This window comes from Camellia sinensis, chromosome 13, assembly GCF_055761805.1.
Source record: "Camellia sinensis isolate YWXY chromosome 13, ASM5576180v1, whole genome shotgun sequence".
Lineage (NCBI taxonomy): Eukaryota > Viridiplantae > Streptophyta > Magnoliopsida > Ericales > Theaceae > Camellia > Camellia sinensis.
Window position 1 is genome coordinate 27993583 of NC_138973.1, and position 23948 is coordinate 28017530.

At 36.4% G+C, this 23948-nt stretch overlaps 3 protein-coding genes across 3 annotated transcripts; 1 reads left to right on the plus strand and 2 right to left on the minus strand.

Moving 5' to 3' along the window:
* Window positions 1–4708: 4708 nt before the first annotated feature.
* On the minus strand, window positions 4709–6609 carry LOC145805259 (protein FAR1-RELATED SEQUENCE 6-like). Its single transcript, XM_082900367.1, has 6 exons — window positions 6276–6609; window positions 5862–6179; window positions 5477–5766; window positions 5315–5395; window positions 4889–4948; window positions 4709–4729 (listed from the first exon to the last, which is right to left on the minus strand). The coding sequence occupies exons 1-6, from the start codon at window positions 6607–6609 to the stop codon at window positions 4709–4711; spliced, it is 1104 nt and encodes a 367-aa protein (XP_082756493.1).
* A 135-nt stretch (window positions 6610–6744) lies between these two features.
* Window positions 6745–7643, minus strand: LOC145805260 (protein FAR1-RELATED SEQUENCE 3-like). Its single transcript, XM_082900368.1, has 2 exons — window positions 7406–7643; window positions 6745–7130 (listed from the first exon to the last, which is right to left on the minus strand). Exons 1-2 carry the CDS (start codon window positions 7641–7643, stop codon window positions 6745–6747), a joined length of 624 nt encoding a protein of 207 aa, XP_082756494.1.
* A 6819-nt stretch (window positions 7644–14462) lies between these two features.
* LOC114257445 (protein FAR1-RELATED SEQUENCE 5-like) lies at window positions 14463–15709 on the plus strand. The gene is made up of 2 exons (XM_028197207.2): window positions 14463–14489; window positions 15269–15709. Exons 1-2 carry the CDS (start codon window positions 14463–14465, stop codon window positions 15707–15709), a joined length of 468 nt encoding a protein of 155 aa, XP_028053008.2.
* The last annotated feature ends 8239 nt before the right edge of the window (window positions 15710–23948 follow it).

Here is a 23948-nt window from a genome sequence, read left to right on the forward strand (position 1 = left end):
CTAATAGTCCATGAGAGCCGTGCTTAAGTCCAATGAAATGACATACATTTTTACAAAGTCTTACAACTTAGATACAATAAGGGAATGAGATACAAAATACATCTTGACCAAAAGGCTTCTCAAGCCGACATATACAAGTACACATGAAATATAGGCTAAGAAGCATAATCTTCAAGATGGTACAAAATGCTAATCCAAAACACGTCGGCAATGCACCCAAAAACACATCGGCTACACGTCTAGGCCTCATTGCCTTCTTGCTCATCACCTACATATATATAGAGAGGGTGAGCTTGGGTACTCAGTGAATGATATTAGAAATAAAGGTTTTGCATGATTGATATCCAAGATTTCTTTCAAAACAATACATAGCATACTTTACAATCAAGGGAAAAATCAAGTTCATTGCTGGCCTTTCAAGTTCTTTGGATGTTATTACATCTACTTAATACAAGGGGGTGATGACAATTCCAAGACAAGAGTGCAGTTGCATTATAGTCCCCTGCAGCTAAGGACTTTCAAGACAAGAGTGCAGTTGCATTATAGTCCCCTACAGCTAAGGACTTTCAAGACAAGAGTGCAGTTGCATTATAGTCCCCTGCAGCTAAGGACTTTCAAGACAAGAGTGCAGTTGCATTATAGTCCCCTGCAGCTAAGGACTTTCAAGACAAGAGTGCAGTTGCATTATAGTCCCCTGCAACTAAGGACTTTCAAGAAATGTCATCAAAACAAGATAGTGCTTAATATACAAGTAGGGATAGTCATTCATGCTAGATCAAGTACTTTTCAAAACAAGGCAAGACGAGATTTATGAAAGCAAGTGTAACATAGCTTTATTAAAAATATCACTCACATAGTTCTTCAAACGTCGGGGTCGAGACAAGCCCAAGTCCTACAAACACATGGCAAAGCCTATTGAATGCACCTTCAACAAGTTTCGTATGTACACAAATGATTTCGGAAAACATGCTAGGCACCAACCAGGTCTAGGCCGAGGTTCCACACCTCCTCGCCGAGGTGTGTTCCCGAGGGCCACATGCAAGGAAAAGAGGTCGGGAAACTCTGGGTTTCCCTCTGCTGATGAACATGAAGAACATGAGTGTGAAAACATGAAAAATATGAATGTTCAATCATAATCTGTCATCACAAATCTGGGATTTTCATGCTATGAGTTTGAAAACATGGACCTGGGTACCCGTACTTGGAATTCTTGCGGAAATAAACACAAAAACATGAATCTTTATGCAAGCTTTCGGATCAAAACAAGACTTTCTTGAAGAACACATGAATGTCATTTTCTCTTTCTAAAATCGAACCTCAAAACAATGCATGGCTTTCAAATCATATCCGATCATGCAATGCAATAACATGAACATAAAGAACATCATGAGCAGATCAAGAATCTAACCTTAGAACACGGATCTAACGGTTCGATCTCTAGGAATCAAGCTTGAAGATCTACTTCCTCACTCTAAAACTCCTTCTTCCTCCTAGAGTTTCTCTCTCTACAAGGCAAGGTTATGATACCAAATGATAGTTTTCTTTACCCGGTTCTGGGGTTAACCCTCTACTGAGACACGTGGCGGCGACTGGTTGGGTTTTCCCTGAAAAGGTGGCTGACAGACCAGACAAAGCATGGTGGAAGGGTGTTCAACAAGTAAAGCGGTATGGGCTCTCTGACGAGGCAATGACATCGGCTAATAACAAGGCGTATTTAACAAGCTACACGGAATGGCACTCCGGCAAGGGGTGACATCGGCTAACAAAAGGACTTCGGCAACTAAGGTGACAATGACCCCGGCTAGGAAGGACAACACTTGACTAAGCTGTGCCACATCTTGGCCTAGATGCGCCACACCTCGGTCTAGGTCATACCACTCCAGGACGAGATCACTTGGGTGCAAGGTAACATCTCGGCTAATGTGTCAAGGCGAGGACGGAGGTCAACAAGGGGTTCCAAGATACTACTAGACTGAGGATGACCTCGGCTTGGAATGATCTAGGCGTAACGTAACCTAGGCTTGGAATAACATCGGCTAGCATAACTCAGGCAAAGCGTGACCTAAGTTTCACATCAAGGAAGGAACAAGACAAGCACACTACACTTAGACAAATCACAAGGCTTCAAAACAAGGCATGGATCACACTCGCTTAAGCGAAACAAGTCACAAACATACACATGCAACTTAACAAGCCATAATCATACAGATGCTCATGAACATGACGAAGACATAAAATGTGGGTTCCTACAATGTAGGATTTACTGATCTTGAATTTTGGAATTTTGGGCATTCAAGTTTCATTTTGTTTTTGATTTGCTGTTCTTGTCAAAATAACAAGTTTAACTAAGCACAAGCAGTTATGAATTAGAAACAGTTCAATGTTGCCTTGAGTTAAAATCTATGGCTTAATCTAATATGTTTACTAATCTATATGTATATATTTATCTTTTATTGCAGCAAATGTTTTGAGTTTTTCAATATGTTTTCTTTTTCTTTTTCTTTTGCATATGAAAGTTTCCATGCATGTTTTTCTACCTAATTTGTTGGTCAACCAATTTACCCAATGGCCCTTGAACCCTAATCTCCTTCTCATCCCAGATATTCATTTAAAAGCTCATCTCTAAGGGTCTAGTTAATTGGTTGGATTATATTATAAAATTGGAATTATTAATTCATAGGGCTGACCATGAGTTATTAGGGCCTAAGGCAAATTTTTTAAATTGGGTATGCGCAAGCTGTTCTAGCAATAATAGCTATGTATGTATCATGTCTCTGTTTTCCATTTTGTATGCAGATTACAAAAATGGCTTTTTCCTCTAGTAACAATAGCAACATAAGATTGAAACCAAGATTGTGTGATTGTGGGAGAACAGCTGCTATACATATTGTCCGAACCAATCAGAATGGAAATAAAGGGCGTATGTACTTTGTGTGTCCATCCAAATATGTAAGCAGTATGAAAATTTGTTTGCAAATTTGTTTGCAAATATATTAGCCTGATTTGATTAACTGATTGTCATGCATTATAGATTAGTGAGGAACACTGCAATTACTTCAAGTTCGCAGATGATGATGACGACGGCGTGATCTCCAATGCTACACCTTGTCAATCTATAAGAAGCGAAGAATTTAACGATCTAAGCACAAGGGTTTATGAGATGGATAATGAATTTCAGGAGCATGGTAGAAGGCTTCGAAGGATGGAGAAGAAATTGAATGTCGTGCTTTATGTCATTGTATTTTGTATTGTTTTCTATTTTATGATGTAAATTACTGAGTTGATAGCTTTTGGGTAATTTGATGGATGTAGGTATGGATTGAATGGACTTGATGGATGTACTTATGGATTGAATGGACTTGATAACTTGAATGAACTTCTATTTTCAATTATTGTTGATAGGTTGAATTTCTTGATCAATTTCTTCTGGAATTTCTGGAATGGACTTCTATAGATTGAATGGCCTTGATAACTTGAATGGACTTCTATTTTCAATTATTGTTGATAGGTTGAATTTCTTGTTGAATTTCTTGAATGGACTTTTATGGATTGAATGGACTTGTTGATAGTTCAATACTAGACATGTTGAATTTCTTGAATTTCTATAATGGACTTGTTGAATTATGATGTCAAGTTGAAGGAGCTAAGTGGAGACCAGACTCTTACTCGCCAACAAATTGAAGAAACCCATATTAAAGGACTCTTACACTGCCAAACTATGAAGAAACCCATATTAAAGGACTTTTTACTATAGAATTACATTTTTTCTAGACTAGTCCAGTGTGTGTTTCTTCTGGGGCATTTTCTCAGCACACAAACTATAATGTTTCACATGATTGGTAGTGGTCTAATTGGGTGTTCTACGCAGTTTTTGGTCCTGCTGTCATAAAGGTTAGAATGTTGCTCATTCTTGATATTGTTCCATGGAATAACAAAACCATGTTTAAAATTTTCAATTTTTATGTGAGAATCATGCATCATAGGCCCAGAAAGATATGTGTTATGTTGTTTTGTTGAAGAGCTAGGGTTCTGATGAACCTACGACCATACAGCTTCTAAGTTTGCATGTGGATAATCAGCCCAGATGGATTCTCAACCTGCAGATGTTCTTAATCTCCAGAACTCATCACCATACCTTGTCCACAGACAATGAAGAAGACACTAACCCTATATCTCTGGCCAAACACACACTCATGTCAAATAATACCTGTGCAAAATGTAACCTGTGCAGAATCATATAACCTATTCAAATGTAACCTGTGCAGAATCTATTCATCATAACCTGTGCAGAATCTGTTCAATATATAACCTGTTCACATTTGATCTGTGAAGTACATAAGTTTACAAAATCTGTTTACATAAGTTTACAAAATCTGTTCAGATCTGTTAATGATCAAATATAAAACCTGTGCAGAATCATACAAGGACATAAGTTTACAAAATCTGTTTACATAAGTTCACAAAATCTGTTCAGACCTGTTCAAATGTAACCTGTGCAGAATCTATTCATCATAACCTGTGTAGAATCTGTTCAAAATATAGCATGTTCACATTTGATCTGTGAAGTACATAAGTTTACAAAATCTGTTTACATAAGTTTACAAAATCTGTTCAAATCTGTTAATGATCAAATAAAACCTGTGCAGAATCATACAAGGACATAAGTTTTCAAAATCTGTTTACATAAGTTCACAAAATCTGTTCAGATCTATTCATGATCAAATAAAACCTGTGCAGAATCATACAAGGACATAAGTTTACAAAATCTGTTCAGATCTGTTCATGATCAAATAAACCCTGTGCAAAATCATACAAGGACATAAGTTTACAAAATCTGTTTACATAAGTTCACAAAATCTGTTCAGATCTGTTCATGATCAAATAAAACCTGTGCAAAATCTGTGAAGTACATAAGTTTACAAACATAATCTGTTGAATCAATTATAATCTGTTCAGAATCAAAATCTGTTCAGAAACGAAAGTCCACAAAAGTAACTATCCCAAGTTTACAAACAAAAGTGATAAATACCATAGTACAAAACTAAAAAAAAAACGGAGCGTTTGGATCCACATCTATATTCAAGTCCACAAAAGTTAAACCATCTATATTCGCCATTCCTGATTCACTGAAAGATGAGCTTCCAATTTTGTCCACCATTTGCATGCACTCTCTTGTGTCCCGTCCGTACAAGGAAAATAGTAGGATTCAGCTTGCAGTACCTTATGATACATAATTACAAAATATCATTAATAAGTTCAAACATAATGTAATAAATACCATACAAAAAATTGTAGTGGACCATGAAACACATACCCGATCGTATGTATTGTCTTCCATGCTGTCCGTACAACCAAAATTCAACTTACGAGGTTCACATTGACCCATCTTACGACCCTATAGTAACACACATTGGTGAAAAAGTTTGACAAAGATAAGTTTTGAAATTTACATACAAGCAGAAAATAAAAAATGTACCTGGACTTTTGGTCCCTTTTTATTCTTTCCCTTCAACCGATTCACTATTTCATCCACCTTGCTCACCTTCCGTTTCGTACATGGACGGCCTCTTCGGCGAGCAACCAAAGGACTAAGCACCTTGCGAGTAGTACTAGAAGGTGGCACATTACTACTACAAGGTGGGACAGTACTACTAGAAGGTGGCACATTACTCGCACAACCGGATTCATCTTTTCTTACTAGTTTCTTGATTTCTCTCAACCCAAGTTGAATGGCTTTGTGTTTACCATCATCGTTGGAAGCAATTTCTATAATTTCATCCAGTGTCTTGTGGTAGTTATCATAGACCTTTGCATTGTGGGCAGCCCCGGATTTTGTGTATGTCGTTGGAATGCATGCGTACCCTTTTTCCAAGTCTTTTCTCCATCTTGGCAAATGTACTTATCTAGAACCTCATATATGCACCTCTCAATGAGCACACTAAGGGAATGGGCACACATGATCTCCCTAAACTCAAACCACCGACACACACATTGCATTTCAAATTCAATTGAATTAAAGTAAACAACAAATTCAGCTTTCTTCATTTTGTCACCCACAAGCACAGCTTCCTTGACATGATAAGTACAAATGGATCCCTCCTCCTTCACAAGAGTCACATGACAATACAGTAGTCGCTTCAATTCTACTTGAACTTCTTTAAATTTCGCATTTGTGTAGGCTGCACGAAATTGCTTCTCAAACTCATACACCGTTAATCAATCACATAATTTGTTTTGAGATTTGAAGTCTGCTTTGGTCTCCTTCTCCACCTTACTTCTCAATGCATTGTCGTACTGTTCAACAAATTGCTTTAAAGTAGTCTTTGAGTTTACATAGCGATCAAAAAATGCATTCATGCTCTTACTTCGCTGTGTAGTTGACGTGCCAGCCCAAAATATATCTTTCACATAGGCAGGAATCCACCTATGTCGCTCACCATATAATACCCCCAGCCACTCGTTGTCATCAAGGCTAAACTTTTCAATCATCATTTGCCATTCCTCATCAAATTCATCTTTTCTGAAAGAATCATAGACTGCATTTTGTAAAGCGAATTTGATGGCTTCATATCGGGAATATCCTCTCAATTTCTCAGGTATTTTCTTCATTACACGCCATAAACACCAACGATGTCAAGCCTGTGGGAAGACAATTTGTATGGCATTTTGCATGGCTCTGCACTGGTCAGTTATAATAGCTTTTGGAGGAGTGGCTGACATGCAATTTAACTATTCTTTGAATAGCTAAACAAATGTCTCCGTGTTCTCATTAGATAATAGCCGACAACCAAACAAGATTGACTGTCCATGGTGATTAACTCCTACAAATGGAGCAAACGTCATATCATACTTGTTTGTGAGATAGGTGGTGTCAAATGAGACAACATCCCCAAATGCTTTATAAGCCGCCCTACTCCTTGCGTCCGCCCAAAACAAGTTTCGTATGCGACCATCTACATCAAAGTCAATTGCAGAATAGAAGTTTGAATTTTCTTGTTGCATCTTATGAAAATAAAATGCAACTGATTCGGCGTCTCCTACCCCAAGCCTCAATCTTCTAGCATTTTGAATGTGGTTCCTTGCATCTCGTTCATCAAATGTTAATGCCTCATATCCCCCCACTTCAACAACTATAGAATGGAAATTCCTAGACACCCCATTCCGGCTTCATCGTTTATTTCTAATCTTCTCTTCACAGGAGTATGAATCCTTTTATTCATTGGAAAATGGCGTGAGTCACTAGGAATTAAATCATGCGTATGCTCAAGCACAACTGTAGTTAACTTATATCTTTCATCCGGTTGTAAAGTCGCTTTTACCTTAGCTTTACATTCAATTTTTGATGACAAAGATGGTTTCAAGGGGTTTACTTCTGATCTTTTTGTCCTCTTCTGCGCCCGAGTACATTTAATTCCAAAGTATTTCACCTTTCCATCCGCTCCAACATTCTGTGTTCTGTAAGCTATTTCAAATCCAAGATTTTTAGCATATTTTGCATAAAACTCGTGCACTTCTTGCTTTGAGGTAAAACACATCCCCTTCTTAGGTTCTTCAATTTTACCACTCTTATTTAATGAAGGATTGTTCTCTTCTTCCTCAACTTCCTCACCCCACTCAATAGGATTGTTTGAATCAATGTCCATTGTGTGAAACACTCTACTGTAATTTGTATAAAATCAGCAGAATGAAATGCACAAGGTTAGAGACATCACATATTCACAGATTCAGATTCAGTGATATTCAGATTCAGTGATGTTAAACACCACTTACATTCAGATTCAGACATCACAGATTTAGAGATTCACATATTCACATAAATAAGAACCTGGTCCGTGAAGTTATAAATTTAGATTTAGATTCAGTCAATTTATAAATTTATAACAAACATCATTCATCAAAAACACCACTTAAATTCAGATTCAGGTTCGTCAAGTTATAAGATTCACATTAATCAAAAATCTGATTCACATTCATAACAAACATCATTTATCAAAAAAGAAGATTCACATTCACAAAAACCTGATTCACATTCATAATAAATCTTATTTTCGTCAAGTTATAAGATTCACAGTTATAAGATTCAGGTTCCTCAAGTTATAAGATTCACAGTAAATGTAAGTGGTGAATCGTATTTCATTCAGGTTCTTATTTATGTGAATATCATTCATCATAAATTCAAAAATTATATTCCATTCATCAAAATTTATAACATCATTCATCAAAACCTGATTCACATCTTATAACATCATTCATCATAACAAAAATTTATAACAAACATCATTCATCAAAAAACACCACTTACATTCAGATTCACATTCACATAAATAAGAATCACATATTCAGATTCAGAGATTCAGGGGTTCTTATAACTTCAGGGGGTTGCTTTCATAACAAACCTCATTCATCAAAAACATCACTTACATTCACATTCAGTCAATTTATTTTATTTTATTCAAACAAATTTATAACTTCACGGACCAGATTCAGATTCAGGTGAGAGAAATAATGACGGAGTGGTATTTTGCACTAGATTAACGGACCAAATTCAAATTCAAATTCAGGAGTAACCATTTTTCCAACAAAAAAAATATAAATTTATAAGAAAAAAAAAACAAAAAAACGCACCAGGTGGGCAGAGTTTTTCGCTGGTCGTCGATGGTCACCCAGGTCGGTAGTGTCAGCACCGGTTGACCTCAACGGTGGTCGCTGTCCCCTATTCTTCTTTGACTGGTTCGTCTCTCTCTCCTCTCCTCTCTTTTCTTCTATTTCTCGCGCGTGGTGTCACTTGACCAGGCAACTGAGCCAAAATTCAAAACTCACCTTTTTCAAATTCGGGGGATTCGGGGGGGCTCTTTTCGAGCTACAAATCGGAGCTGTTGTTATTTTAGTAGGTTATTTTAATTTTTGGCTATTTTAGTAGGTTAAATTTTTTATGTTTGAGAAGATAGTTGGATTTTTTTGTAGTTAGATGTGATGTTTGTGAGAGAAAAAATAAAATGATTATGGGTTTAATGTAACATTTTGTCTTATTGACTATTTTAGTTTATTTTATATTTTTGTGAATTTTAGCCCAAGAAGCTAAAAAAAAAGCTTTTTCCAAACACCCCTAATCACACGTTAATTGGAAGTGTGATTAATATATGAATTAATTACCAAAAAGTCCTGTCTACATATTTGGTGGTAGCTTAGGTCTTGTCAAAAAGTTTTTGAACCAATAAGTCCTATTTATAGGTAAAAAGACGTTTTGCCCTTTAATCAAAAAACTGAGAATGTTTTTAATTTTCAAAACAGAGAATGATTTTAGTACATAATTATCAAAACTAAGAAATTTCTGTTTGGCTTATGAGAAAAGTATGGAATTGAAAAGAAAGATAATTCTGTGAACCTGACACATTAGATTGCTGAATTGAGTTTTTTTCATGATTGAAATTGAGAATATTATAAACTGAGAATATTTAATAAATGTCCTGTCTCACCCTCTTATCGTTATTGGTGAATCAAAAGCGGCTAAATAGGAAGCATATCTGTAGGCACGACTGTAAGCATACTATAAAATAACAGGGGCATCTAAATTCGTTATCGAAAATTGATTCATTTGCTACAACATTTGAACGGAATTATTACAGGCAAGAATTAGCCACAAACTTGGAATCACAACTAAATCAAACAAAATGAATTCACCACATCGTGACTTGCTTTGTGTTACGATTGTAGAATCTAAATCTGGAGCCGACAACGCATTGGACGGAGGGGAAGTGATCGGAGGTGAGAGGAGAGGGACTAAGGCAGATGAGGCGATGGTTGGAAGAGGATCATTTGATTCCCAAATTCAGGTTTGGAAGGGTAAATTGGTCTATTAAAAATTAATGGGACTTGAAGGAGCAAATAATTTTATCTAGGACCTAATGGATTATAAGTTCACAAAATGGGACTTGTATGTAAATGCCCCTTAATATATATATATATATATATATATATAATAACACTTAATTAAAAAGTAACATAAAAAATAAATATAATTACATGTTAATTAAAAGGTATGGCTAAAAAATATATATATAATCACACTTAATTGAAAAGTGACATAAAAAATAAATATTATCACACTCAATCAAATAAAGTGTGATTAAAATATTAATCTAATTTTTTTTTATCACACTTCTAGTAAAAGTGAGATATTTTCATTTGTCAAATATTTTTATAATAGTGATTAGTGAAAAGATTGTTAATGTGGAGATTGTTAATGAGGAGATTAAGTAAAAGCGTGTTTGTTTTGATAATAATGTTGGAGATGATTAGTGATGAAATTGTTAAATTATTTTTATATAAAATAAATAAAAAAATTATTTCTATATTAAAAAAAAAACTAAAACAAATATTAAAATAATTAGATGCACTTAATAAAAAAATTAAATTAAAAAAATTAAATTTTTTATATAAAATAGACACAACCCACTTACTATTTTTTTAATCCTACCCAAAATCCAACCAAGCTAATCCTCTTAGGAGGGGGGATTACTAAGCCCCCTCACATTGTTAATCCCCCCTCCCAAATTATCACCAAACAAGGTGTAGGTGGGACCTACACCCATACTAATCCAATCCGACCCTCTATCCCGCTTACCATTCACAATCATTACAATCATTGTCATAACCACCACCATCATTCTACTTCCACAATAACCACCATTAGTATACCACTGCAACCACCTAATGTTCATCACCACTACATTACCCCTTCATCATAATCATCATCAACATCACCACAACCACTATTTCTTTATCTGCACCACTATTGTCATTGACAATTTTCATTACCACTACATTAACCCTTCATCATCAACATCACCACAACCACTATCTCTTTATCTGTACCACTATTGTCATTGATGCTATAGGAACCATTGTTATCTCCACCACCACTAGAACCAACTCACTATCACAATATAAAATTAAAAGATATAATTTTAAAATAATAAAATTTAAATTTGAAAATTATGTATATCAAATAATTTGTTTTATTTCAGCAGTTATATTTTTATTAAACAACTATTTAGTTTAAAAAAATTAGCATTGATTAATTTTTAATTTTCAATTCTATCAAACTACACTTAAAACTTACACTCCGTTTGGATTGTGAGGGAAGGTGAGAAAAGAAATAATTGTGGTTTCTCACTAAGGTGAGAAAAGCAAATAAATGATTATGATTTCTCACTATTATGTTTGGATGAATAAAAGAGAAGAGAATGTGGTTTTTGTTAGAAATGATTTTGGAAAAATTAGATTTTTCCTTAACTTTGGTTTATTTTTTAGGTGGGACCCATGTGCCAAAGTTGGCAGGTCAAAGTGGTAACGTGTTTTATGTCGCGTTATGATTCACGTAGTATATTGGTTGCTCAAAACCATTATCGGGTGAATGGAAAATTGAATCCAAAGTGAGCTCTATGGAAATAGTGTTTTGGTGAAATTTCCATTAAGGTTTGAGTTAAAGCTTGTCCCACATTAATTTGGTGGGCAAACTTTGACTGGGTTTATAAGGTTTGAGTTTGGACCTTGGGAAGGGCCCCAAGGGGCACCCAAGTTTGTAGAAGAGAGAGGTTATGGGTAAAGTGGGCTAGACCCATTGAACCCAAAAATAAACACGTGTGCGCCACCGCCCGTCCAAGCGGGCTGTGCTGGGCCTGGGTGCCAGTGCGTGGTGTGAGGTTGGGTTGGGTTGGGTTGGGTTGGGTTGGGCTTGTTCGGCCCAATAGTAATTCTTTTTGGGCAAAAAACATTTAAATTTATTTTTTATTTTTGGAAAATAAATTCTGACCGTTTGAATTTAAATTTCAGTTGGAAAATTCAATTTTGGTTTGCACCTCTTCGGAATTCTGCACAGGCTCCATATATTTCTAAACGGATCCGAATCTGTTCAAAATTCAAAACCCAAACAGATTCAAACCAAACAGTTTCTTATCTATCCGAACAGGTACCATATCTTTTGAATTCAAAACTGAAAAGACACTATTTCATCTATAAATAGGCAGTCCCTCGATTGATTTTTTCACTTAATTTTCGTCCCTCATTCTACTTTTACTCTCTTTGCATTTTGCTGCATTAATATTTTGTAAGAAAGAGTATAAACACAAAGTGTGTTCATTGTGCGAATAATTTGTAATGCTGTTATTATTCGTTGTTGATCATTTTATTTTGGGAGATAGACGTCCACAATCTAAAAGTACCGTAGAGAGGACAAATCTGTCTTAAGGACATAATGTTAAACACTGGACTGATCAAAACTTTGTTCGAGAAATTAAAAAGGTAAGTAATTAATTTACTTTCTGTTTTAATTATTTATTTATATCAAATTTTGATTTTGTTTTTATAACAAAATAAAAATCTATTTTATTTTATTTTATTTTATATACTACTTTGATTTTTATAATCAAACAGTCTCTCTCATTTCTTTAATTCTTCGAATACAGTGAAGATTGACCAACAATCTTAAGACAGAATAATTTTGGTGTCTTCATTGTATTTATTTTTTGTACTTTCACAAAGTGATATTCTGGTTAAAAAATACAAATAGTAGTAATATACTGTTTATTTTCTCTGACAACTAGTAGTAATATATTGGTGTCATTAACAATTTCAGAATATTAATTTGTGTAGTAGTGTTACAGAAAATTATTATGTAGTATTTTATTTTTCTGGTTTTAGTAATTAGAAAAATAAAATTATTTTTGTGTTATAATTTATTTTTTGGTTTTAGTAACTAGAAAATTAATTTGTGTTTTGATTTTTTCTAATTTTTGTATTCAGATATTATGGCTACTGCCATTGAAAGTGGTACTCCAACTATTACATTGACTTCGGTCCCTATCCAGAATCATGTTCAAGTTCCAATAAATCATGGAGAAAAATAGGAAAATTTAATGGCACCAAGTTTAAGAGATGGCAGTAGAAAATGTTGTTCTATCTTACAACTCTTAATCTGCTCGGTTTCTCCGTGAAGAGGTTTTAGTACATAAAGAGGATGAAAGTGATCGGCAAGTTGTTGCCGCTATAGACGCCTGTAAACATTCTGATTTTCTGTGCAGAAACTACATCCTCAATGGCTTAGACAACATGCTGTATAATGTTTACAGCCCTCTGAAAATAGCAAAAGAATTGTGGGATTCTTTGGAGAAAAAAATACAAGACAGAGGATGCCGGGACAAAGAAATTTGTTGTTGGTAAATTTTTGGACTTTTTTATGGTAGACTCCCAAACATAATTTCTCAAGTTCAAAGTTTTCAATTAATTTTGCATAATATTCATGCTAAGGGTATGTCTCTGAGCGAGTCTTTCCAAGTAGCTGCGTTAGTGGAAAATTACCATCGGCTTGGAAAGATTTCAAAAATTATTTAAAACATAAACGTAAAGAAATGACCATGGATGAATTGATTGTAAGACTGAGAATTGAGGAAGATAATCGTAAGGCTGAAAAGAGGAATGGGAAAAATCCCGTTGAGTCTAAGGCTAATGTGGTTGAATAAGTGCTCAAACCACACAACAAGAAGATGAAGTTTGCTGGAGATGGTCCTAAATAAGGCGACAACAATAGCAATAAAAAGTTAAAAGGTAAATGCTATAACTGTGGCAAGACTGGACATCGTGCCTCTAATTGCCGATGCCCTAAAAAGGATCACGGAAGTACAAGTAAGAAGACTACTAATCAAGCCAATGTGACAGAATTAGATTACATCTCTGACGGGGTAAATGACATCAATCTCTCTCTTGTGGTATCTGAGGCTAATTTAGTTGGAAATCCCAAGGAATGGTGGGTTGACACAGGAGCAACTCGTCACATCTGCGCAGACAAGAAAATGTTCACTACATATAATGAGGCTGCTAATGGTGAATAACTTTTCATGAGAAATTCTTCTACTTCTATTGTGGCTAGACAAGGAAAGGTGATCTTGAAGATAACATTGGGGAAGGAACTTACCCTCAACAACGTGCTGCATGTACCAGACGAGTCCGAATCCCCTCCTTGACTATCCTCATTCATTTTCTCCTTGCAATGGCTGAGATCAGCCGTTGCAGATCCAACGGTTATAAAAAAAAAAATCAAAATTGAAACTTTCATTTTCCCGCGCAAAGCATTACATAGCTTATAGAGTATACACTGACTGTCACTCACTCTCACTCAGCCTACTTGTCCTCCCTCGAACCCACCTGCACCGGCAACCCACCCTTACCGGCGACTCACCTTCACTGGCGACCCACTCCCACCAGCAACCCACTCCCAACGACGACGAGAAGTTCTCAAATTTCGGTAATCTGCTTGAACATTTGATTTCGCTAATCTTCATCCAGAAATATTATATTCACAAATCAAATGTGATAATTTTATAAAATGATTTATTTTCAAAGCTATATTCAGATTTTTGGAATGGTAATGGTATTATATAAAAATTCAATTTAGATTAAATAAAATGGTATTAGATTATATTCAGATTTTGGTATTAGTTATATACCAGAAATATTAGATTAAAAATCTGAATTTAGCTCCGAAATTTTATAAAATGGTATTATATTCAGATTTTTGGCTATCATGATGGTGAAATAGCTCTGGTAATCTTCTTTGTTCACCAATCAAGAGCTCTGAAATAATTATAATTATCAAAGAAGATTACCAAAAATATTTGGGTTTGATTTGTGAAATACTTCTGAAATTTTATGAAATAGCTCTGAAATATCTATGAGAAATATCTTTGAAATTTTATGAAGTGGGTTTGATTTGTCCACTGCATACTAGATCGAACCAACTATATTGATTGAACCAACTATATATATATTTGGAAGATTTGATTGAATAATATGATTGTCTATGATCTAAATCAAGTGTTTGATTGAATAGTATGAATCCAAGTCAATAGTGTGGGTTTTTCTCCATTATCTTTGAAGTTCCCAGTCTATTGTAAATTCTTTGGGATTTGGAGGCATCAGAATAATATAGATAATATGATTTAATGACTTGATAATGACATTGAGAGCTAACAGTGTGGAAACTGTTCATGGAGTTTTTAGTTTGTAACATTAACATTAAGTAAACTAATTTGTTCTTAACATTAATTAAACAAATTCATAAACATTTATTAAACTTGATAATTAAACTGATTCATAAACATTAATAGTGTCTTTGTTCTTGGTGCCAAAATAATTTAACATTAACAGTGTCTTGTTTTTCCTGTTTGTTCTTGGTGCTAAAATAATTAAACTGATTTATATGGCTTTTCAGTTTCATTTTGATATGGATATAGAAGTTGAGAATCATTGTGCTTGGAAGTCAAAACAAGGAATGCCATTTGATTTAGAACAATGTGCGTATGGTTTTTATAATGCATATGGAGGAAGAATAGGGTTTAGCATAAGAAGGGATTATTGTAGGAAGAACAAGTACACTAACCAACTTATTTGTAAACTTTTGGTTTGCAACAAGGAGGGATTTCAAAAGGTTGACAAGCGAGACCCATTGGCAAAAAACCCTAGAGCTGAAACTAGGACTGGTTGTGAGGCTCAACTTTATGTTAAATTAGATGAGGGTATTGGGAAATTTGTTGTGACTGATTTCAAAGAAAAACACAACCACGATCTTGTATCACTCGAGTGTGCCCATATGTTGCCGTCACAAAGAAAGATATCTGCTACTCAAGCAATTGAGTTAGATTTGGCAGCATAATCTGGTCTTTGTTTAGGCTAGTCTTTTGAACTCATGGGTAGGGAAGCTGGTGGGAGGCAATCTCTTGGGTTTACGAAATTAGATCAAAAAAATTATTTGAGAACCAAAAGACAACAAAGTTTAGCATATGGGGAAGTAGGCAACGTATTGCAATACTTTAAAGAAAAATCTTTGCAGAATCCTTTTATATATATATATATATATATATTCTTTTCAGTTAGATAATGAGGAGCAAATAACAAACATGTTTTGGGCCGATGCACAAATGATCATGGATTATGCCCAATTTAGTGATGTTGTCACATTTGATACGACTTACAAGCTAAACAAAGAACATAGACCCTTTGAATCTTTTGTGGGATTTAACCATCATAGGGAAACAATTATATTTGGTGCAGCCTTGTTGTATGATGAGACCGCCGAATCATTTGTATGGTTGTTTCAAAATTTTCTAGTGGCTATGTCAAGAAAGGTACCAAAAGCTTTGTTCACTGATCAAGATGCTGCAATAGCTAAAGCTATACCCATCGTTATGCATGACACAAGTCACCGATTGTATACTTGGGATTTGATGCAAAATGCATTAAAACATGTTAATTGTCTGTTCCAAGATAAGGGGGTAAATGGTGTACTAAATAAATTCCTGTTTGACATTGAAGATGAAAATCAATGGAAGTTAGATTGGGAGGAAATGCTTGATAAATATGATGCGCATGATAACCATTGGTTGAAATTGACTTTTGCGGTGAAAGAAAAATGGGGCTGGCCATATGTTAGATCAACATGGGTTGTGGGAATGAGCACCACACAACTTAGTGAATCTTTTAATGCTTTTTTAACGGATTACATTTATTCTGATTTTAATTTAAATGAATTCTTCATGAATTTCGAAAGGGTACTTTATGAGAAGCGATACAAGGAGTTAGAAGTAGGATATGCTTTGTGCCAAAGGTTGCCAAAGGTGCAAGCGACAATAAGAATGTTAATTCAAATGGGTAATGTGTACACAAAAAAGATTTTTGAGGAATTTCAAAATGAGTACTTTCAATCCATTGAATCACACATAGAAGCAATTGAATATGGCGAGGCTAGTACCATTTACACAGTTGTTGATGTTGGTAGCAATCATGCAAGGAAAGTGAAGATGGAGAGGGATGGCTCTTTGGGTTGTAATTGTACAAAGTTTGAGAGGGAAGGAATTTTGTGTTGTCACTCATTGAAGGTTATTAGAGACATTTTGAAGATGAAAGAGATTCCTCTACAATACATTCTAAAGAGGTGGACCAAACAAGTAAGAGCCGAAATTGTGAAGGACATTACGGGGAATGACATTCAAGTAGATGTGAAATTCCAACAAGCCTCGCGGTATAAGACATTGATGACCCCATTTAGAGCAATAGTATGTAGAGCTGCAGAAACTGAAGAAACTTATGAGTTTTTTTATTGCATAGCTTGCTACATTAGGTGCAAATGTTGAACGCAAGTTAAGTGCTCATTTTGCTATTGAAAATGAAGTAAGCAATGATGATGCAACCCAAAGCTTTAAAGTGGATTACGAAGATGTGAATCATGTTGTGCAACCAAAAGGATTGAAGAAAAAGGTGGCGACTAGTAAGGGCAAAAGGAGGGTAAAAGGTGAATTCGAAGCGGCGTTCGTAGCGAACTCCAAAAAAAAATCCCGTGCTAACAGCTTGGCTTCGTCAAAATCTGTTGCAAGTCCAATAGTTACACCTTCTCCATTATCTATTGGCAAAGATATCTATGTTCATCAACATGTTCCTCCTCTTCATCCTCTTCCTCTATCTTTGGCCATGGGTGGTAATTCTATTCCTCCGCCATTGATGTATCCCACATATCATGTGAGTGTTAATTTAACATTGTATTTTCTATGTGGATATAATATGTGACTCAAACCATGATTGCGAAGCTTGATATATGACATTGTTGTAGGCAAACAATTTGCGGGAGATGTATGTAGTGCCAAATTCTTTGCCAAATTCAATGCCTTAATGCTATTTTGCTCAACCAACATTCCAGTCACTACTTCAAGGTTCATGTGGATATGACATTGGGTTTCGATATTCTCAAGAATCAAATAGTCCAATGTGTAGTCAGGTTCTTCCTTGTTGTCTTTTTAATTTTTAGTTGCTGAAAATTCTGTTTAGAGCATGTGTTTACTTGCTGAAAATTCTATTTAAAGCATGTATGTACTTGCTGAATTTGTGACCGCCTTTTTAATTTTTACTTGCTGAAAATTCTGTCTTGCTACTGTTGGCTTTTTTGACTTTCGAAGGTTAATAATATAATTTTAAGCGTGCTAACAAGGATCAATCAGCCCTTACAGAATATTAATTACCAATCAATTATCAAACGAATGTGTTTAAGTTCTCTCAGCGTTAATGAAAAGGACTTTTACTGGTGGCTTGTTTAGGAGAATTTAGTAAATAACAAGTGAAGAATGATTTCAGAATCTGAATTTCATTAGGTAAAATGAAAAACTTACAATGATCTGACCCAGCCTCGTAGAGGTTTACAGCAACAAGCTATTTGAAACTACTCCTAGGAATGAAGTGCGGTACAGGAATTGAAGTGCAGAAATGTAAAGAACTATAAAAACTATAAGGAAAAACGAAGTAAATAAACTGGTTTTTTAATCTAAGTCTGGATGCTTCATTCTGGGGCTTTCTCTGCTATTTATACTTTCCAATGATAACCGTCGAAGTAGGCTTTCAACTGTCAAAATGTCCTCCCATGATTGTTGAACACGTTCTCTCACAGTCAGTCCCACTATGCCACTTTTGCAGTTAGGCTTCCCTCTTGATTTTGAATTTAAACTTTGTGAGTAACCGTTAAACCACATCATCTTATATTTTTTCGCTGATCCAGTACTATGCAGATCCATGATTACCAATGCTAATTGCCACGTGTCTGATTTCGATTGAAGACTTAAATTAACTCCCCATGTTGCCCTCATCTTGCCACGTGTTAAGCTGTGATTGGCCTATACAAAATATGCAGACAACATTACCCCTCGCACTAATATACCCAATAGTTGGTGATATTAGTGAACTAGTGCAATCCACCCATGTTTTAAGACGTGCATGGACTCTGTGTATTCTGGTAGCATAACCGCTATTTGAATAATAAAGCTGTGAACTTCATTAAATCCTTGTATCTTGCACTTCTATTCTTTGAGTAGACGAAAAGACTAGTACATCCCCAATGGCCAATCACACCTTCTCCTACATTGATTGAGCTTACGAGGAGTCTATGGAAGATCATTATAGGCCTTGAAAGAATCTCAATGCATTTATTGATTATATCTATCCACCTCTATTTATGCAAGTTATGGAAGCTTTTGCAACGTACCAACCTTTAGACGCAAAGCTTGCCAACTACGAACCCTTGGATCAAGCATTTGCAAAAATGGATCTTAGAAACTATTCTTCTGCCTTACTATCCTCTGTATGGGACACAACTGCTTCTTCTTCCTCCAAGTCTACTGGCTGGGAAAGCTAGCTAGAACCTGATGAATCCAAACTAAGAGAGCGAATTCACCATCGATTCGTCGAATTCGTTGATCCTCAGTCTATCCCTCATTCTGTTCGGAGCTCAGTGGTTTACCCCTATGTACCCATTGATCACCAATGTAGTCTAGAGGACAACTTACTTGTGGCGTGGTACACATCTTCCATGCCCACGAAGATAGTGCGAGCAACTTCTCGTCCAGAGGAAGCACAAGGATACAATCCGTCATTCTTGGCCAAGAAGGCAAAACTTTGCTCTTCTAACTAGCTTGAATGTGTGAATATTCCCCAGTTCCCCTCTTCCTTTGGGATGGACCCTCCTGTGCCTCGTCTTTCTCAGAATCATCACTGGATGGAGGAATTGAAACTTACTCTCTTTGAGAATCAATTTCTTCCTTCCTACCAACCTCCAGATTTTCCCACTATATTTGAACGATATCAAGCTCAACTTCTATTTGCAGCCTTCTCTCACTTGCCCTTCAAAGTTCTTGGAGATGATACTCCTCTCAAGAACTTCCGATGGGCTTGTGACATTATGACTCGAGGTCATGTTCTCAACCCCATTGCTTAAGTAGAGCTTCAGGCTTTTTTGGATCAACTCCCACTTCTTCTCTATTGGTACCAAATTTCTTTGGCTACCACTAATTCTTTGGACAAAATCTCGGTCAAATGAATTCAAACCCAGTACAAGGCAGAGAATCTTATTGACGAATATAATGACTTTAAGAATAAGGATTCTGCATACTGGGATGATCTAGAGATGAACGAAACGAAACAAGGATTGAAGGAGATAGAGTTTGAAATGAAAGCTGAACAACTTTTCCATCAAATAAGAACATATCAGCTACAAAACCCAACTTGCATAGGACAGAGGACAGAATAAATAAGGAACATAAATTCATTGACCACTGTTGGGACAAATTTCATGACCTTGTAATTCTTTCTATTCCTTATTTTTATGAGATTGAATTTGTAGCCAAGAAGGCTTTCTAATGTAATTATTTACATATCAATAAAGCTAGGTTTTTCTTTCTTTATTCGGCATGATTTGGTTTTATGTTCCAATTGTATGCTTGGTTGTATGATTGATGTGACCTTGTTTCTTACTATGTTCACAAAAACCTTCGAATCAATCAAACTTACTCCCAAAGTGTGGAAACTGAATTTTTTCTTAAGGATGACAACTTTTGCCCTAAGCTTCACATTCCCATTACATAATTAACACAATCTGCATAACCAATCAACTTCGAATTTAAACATTTTTGCTTCAAAGAATAGTCTACGTGCTTCGGAGTATGGAAACTTCCCTTAGGAATTATATTACTTACTTCTTAAAGAGTGAGCCCTTTTGAGTCTCTTCACTACTTGACCAAATGCTGGTTTCGCAACTTTGAAGTCTAAAACAAACAAATTCTAGCTGCAGAGCACTTCAAAGTTTACTTTAACGGACTTTATCTTTATAAGAAACCTAATAGCAAGTCACCAATCCCTTTGAAGCAGACAAAACCTAAGCCTTCTTGTATTTTTAAGCATGAAATGTTCTTCGAAATCAATTACCTGCTCTCGAAGCCTTAGTTGATCATTTGACATTTGGCTTTGGAGCCAAATCTTGACTTTCAAAGCTAAATATTTGTTTTCGAAGCCAATTTGATCGTTTGAGATATGTCTCCCGCCCAAACAATCAACCTGAGAGAGATTTTTCACATTGCACTTTCAAGACCCTCACAAATTTTAGGACAAAGTCTTAAACTCATACGGGTTCCAACATTAGCCAAACAATCTATCTCGGGTCTTTTTACCCATTTAAATAGATGGAGCATCCTTCGAACATAAAGGTTTAAATGCCTCCCCTTTCGCGCTTTTATCTTACTCGTTTGTCCAAAACACAAACCCTTTCATTTCTACTGCTCTTTCCCCTTCTTTACTCTTTTCTCAGCTTCGTCCTCTGAAAACTCTTGCTAATGGCTTCTTCCTGCCTAAAGGTACCAGTTGTGGAGCCCGTGAGTCCATCATTGGCTTTAAAGAGGTGTATCGATGAAGAGATATCCAAGCTCAGAGCTGGTGACCCGAGTGCCATAGATGATCGCCTCTTTATTCCTCGCCATAATGAACAACAGGAATACGTCTTGGGACCCATCTTCAGAGAAGCCCTGTAGACATCCAATTTTTGACCGACCTTAAGGCTCAGACATCATTGTTTGTGTGCACGATGATTGTGCATGTTTGCGCTCGTTTTGAGTGTCCGAAGTTCTCGGCTGAGTGCCTTGTCTTTGAGCCTTTTTACACTCTGTGTTTTGGCCTTGTTTTTGGGCCAAACCTTGATGCCTCTTGCCTGGGGGAGGAAAAGGCCTTACCGGCCGCTTTTCTCCCTTGTAGGCCACTTAAGGTGGTCGGTCGGCTAGGGGAGGTGGCCGGCCGGCCACATGAAGTGGCCGACGGCCAATTTTCTCATTTTTTAGATATTTTTAGGTCTTTTGAGCCAGCTGTTGAGCACTGAGGCTCATCCTCCATACACGTGTATGGAGGGATGAATACAAGCTTTATGCTTGTATTCCTATATAAGGGGAGGTCCCTCCCCCATTTGAGGGGTTCTAAAATTTTAGAAGCAAAATTTTGCTCTCTCTAGAATTCTCTATCTCTCTCTATATTGTGCTTGAAGGTGAGCTTTCTTTGCATTTTTACACACAACCTCTTAGCCAACTTAGACTACCTTGTTGCTGAGGTGCTTGAAGGTCTTGTTTGGACTGTTGAGGGCTGGTTTTGGCTCAGAGGTTACTTCTTTGCTGCTGTGCTTCAAGGGTAAGGCATTTACCGCTTTTAAGCTTATTTTTTTGTACACTAGTTTGGGCCACCTTTGCACACTATTTTGGCCTAGTTGTCAACCAAAAAAATCTTTATTTTAAGTGTTAAAAATACTGTTTCAACTCCTTCTTAGAGTTAGGGGTGGCACACCCTCCTTTATTGCTTATTTGCCAAGCTTTGTGCCATCTTTTAAGGCCTTTGAAACAATTCTTTTTTGGCCTTTTAACCATTGAATTCCAAGGGAATTTTAGTGGTAGAAAGTTGGTTTTGAAGTCCCAAATAGGAGGGGGTGGCCTCCTCTCCTTGTGTTTTGTTTGCATGTGTTGATGGCCTAATAAGTGAGCTTCTATTTCTACCTTTTTGAAGCTTAGTTCAAGCATGTTTTTGGCCTTATTTTAACATGTTATAACTCTGTTTTTGGCTGGTTGGAGCACTTGTTGTTTGCCTCTCACACTTGTAATGTAACCATGCTTACTAGCTTAACATGCTTTATGAGTTAGCCTATCATTTTTAGCTTGTGTTAGCTCCATCTCAGCATGCTTTTGCTCATGTTTTGTCATACTTTAACTCTGTTTTGAGTGGTCTTGAGCATACGAGGCTTGCTTTGTATAGCTATAGTGTAAATAACCTTGACTAGCTTTGAGCTTCAAGGTCTTTAACATGCTTTGCTTGAGTTGTTTGCATGCCATAGCATCATTTCACACATGATTTCAGTGCATGTAACCTTGTCACACCCTCACATACTTCACTTCTTCATTGCTTTTGAGGGTTGTGTATTGTGCCTTGCTTATGAGCTAACATGTGTGCATGTTCTCCTAGTCTTTTGAGCTTCTATCTCAGCATGTTTAAACCATTATTTTGGCATGTTTAAGCTCTGTCCAGAGCTGGTTTGGTTGTTTGAGCTTGATAATGCATGCCTCTAGTGTTGTGTCCTTCACTAGTTTCAATGCTTTTGGCCTTTAACATGTTGTGCATGTGTTGTTTGCATATTGTTGTATTGTTTTTCATGCCACTTTAGCACTGAAATATTTGCCATCTTCCACATTTCTTCACTTTTGATTTGTTTTGGGGGTTGGTTTACCTTGTGATTGTGCTTAAGCTTGATAGAGTTTGTGCTCAAATGGCTTTAACCCTTTTATGAGGATTCCTCCTAGCCAGAGGCATGATCTCTCTCATGCCTTAAGCCATTCTTTTGGTTAATCCTCTCTCTCATTAGAGGACTTTTACATTGGACAAATCAAGTAAAGAATGGTTTGGTAATGTAAAATGAGTAAACAAGAAATGGACCAAGTAAAACGTGTATAAGATAAGCATGTGTGTTGCATTACATGTGTCTGGATCGGACGTTAATCCAAACACAAGAAATGTGGGGCGTTTCATACTCAAAGTGATGAAACGTGTCACATTTCTTGGTCGCTAACTCCCTTGATCATGCATGATAGGGTGCGGGCTCTTTGTGTCTTGTTTGTGCATTCACTAAGCTTGTATAAGCTTGGTTTTTGGGCCATCATGCATTGAGATGCTTGGTTTGTGGCTTGAAAGCCGAGCGCCACACTCCTTTGAGCTTGAGAAATGATGATGAGTGTGGCAGTACACACATTTCCTTGCAAATACATTGTTGTGCCTATGTTGTTCTCTGTTGCAGCAAAACCAGAAGTTTGGAAAAGCAGGTGGCCGACCGGCCACTTTTACCAACCGACCGGCCAGTTAAGGTGGCCAGCAGCCACTTTTTATGGCTGACCGGTCACCAGTCCATTTTTGTGTAGAAATGATCCTGTTTTGGAGCAGACAAGGTATGGAGGTTGGTTCAATGTTCAGAAACCAAGGCGAGTGCAAACAGAGACAAACGATGACAAGGCGATGGATTTTCGGGAGGAAGCCAACCGAGCATGCATATCTCCCTCGCCCGG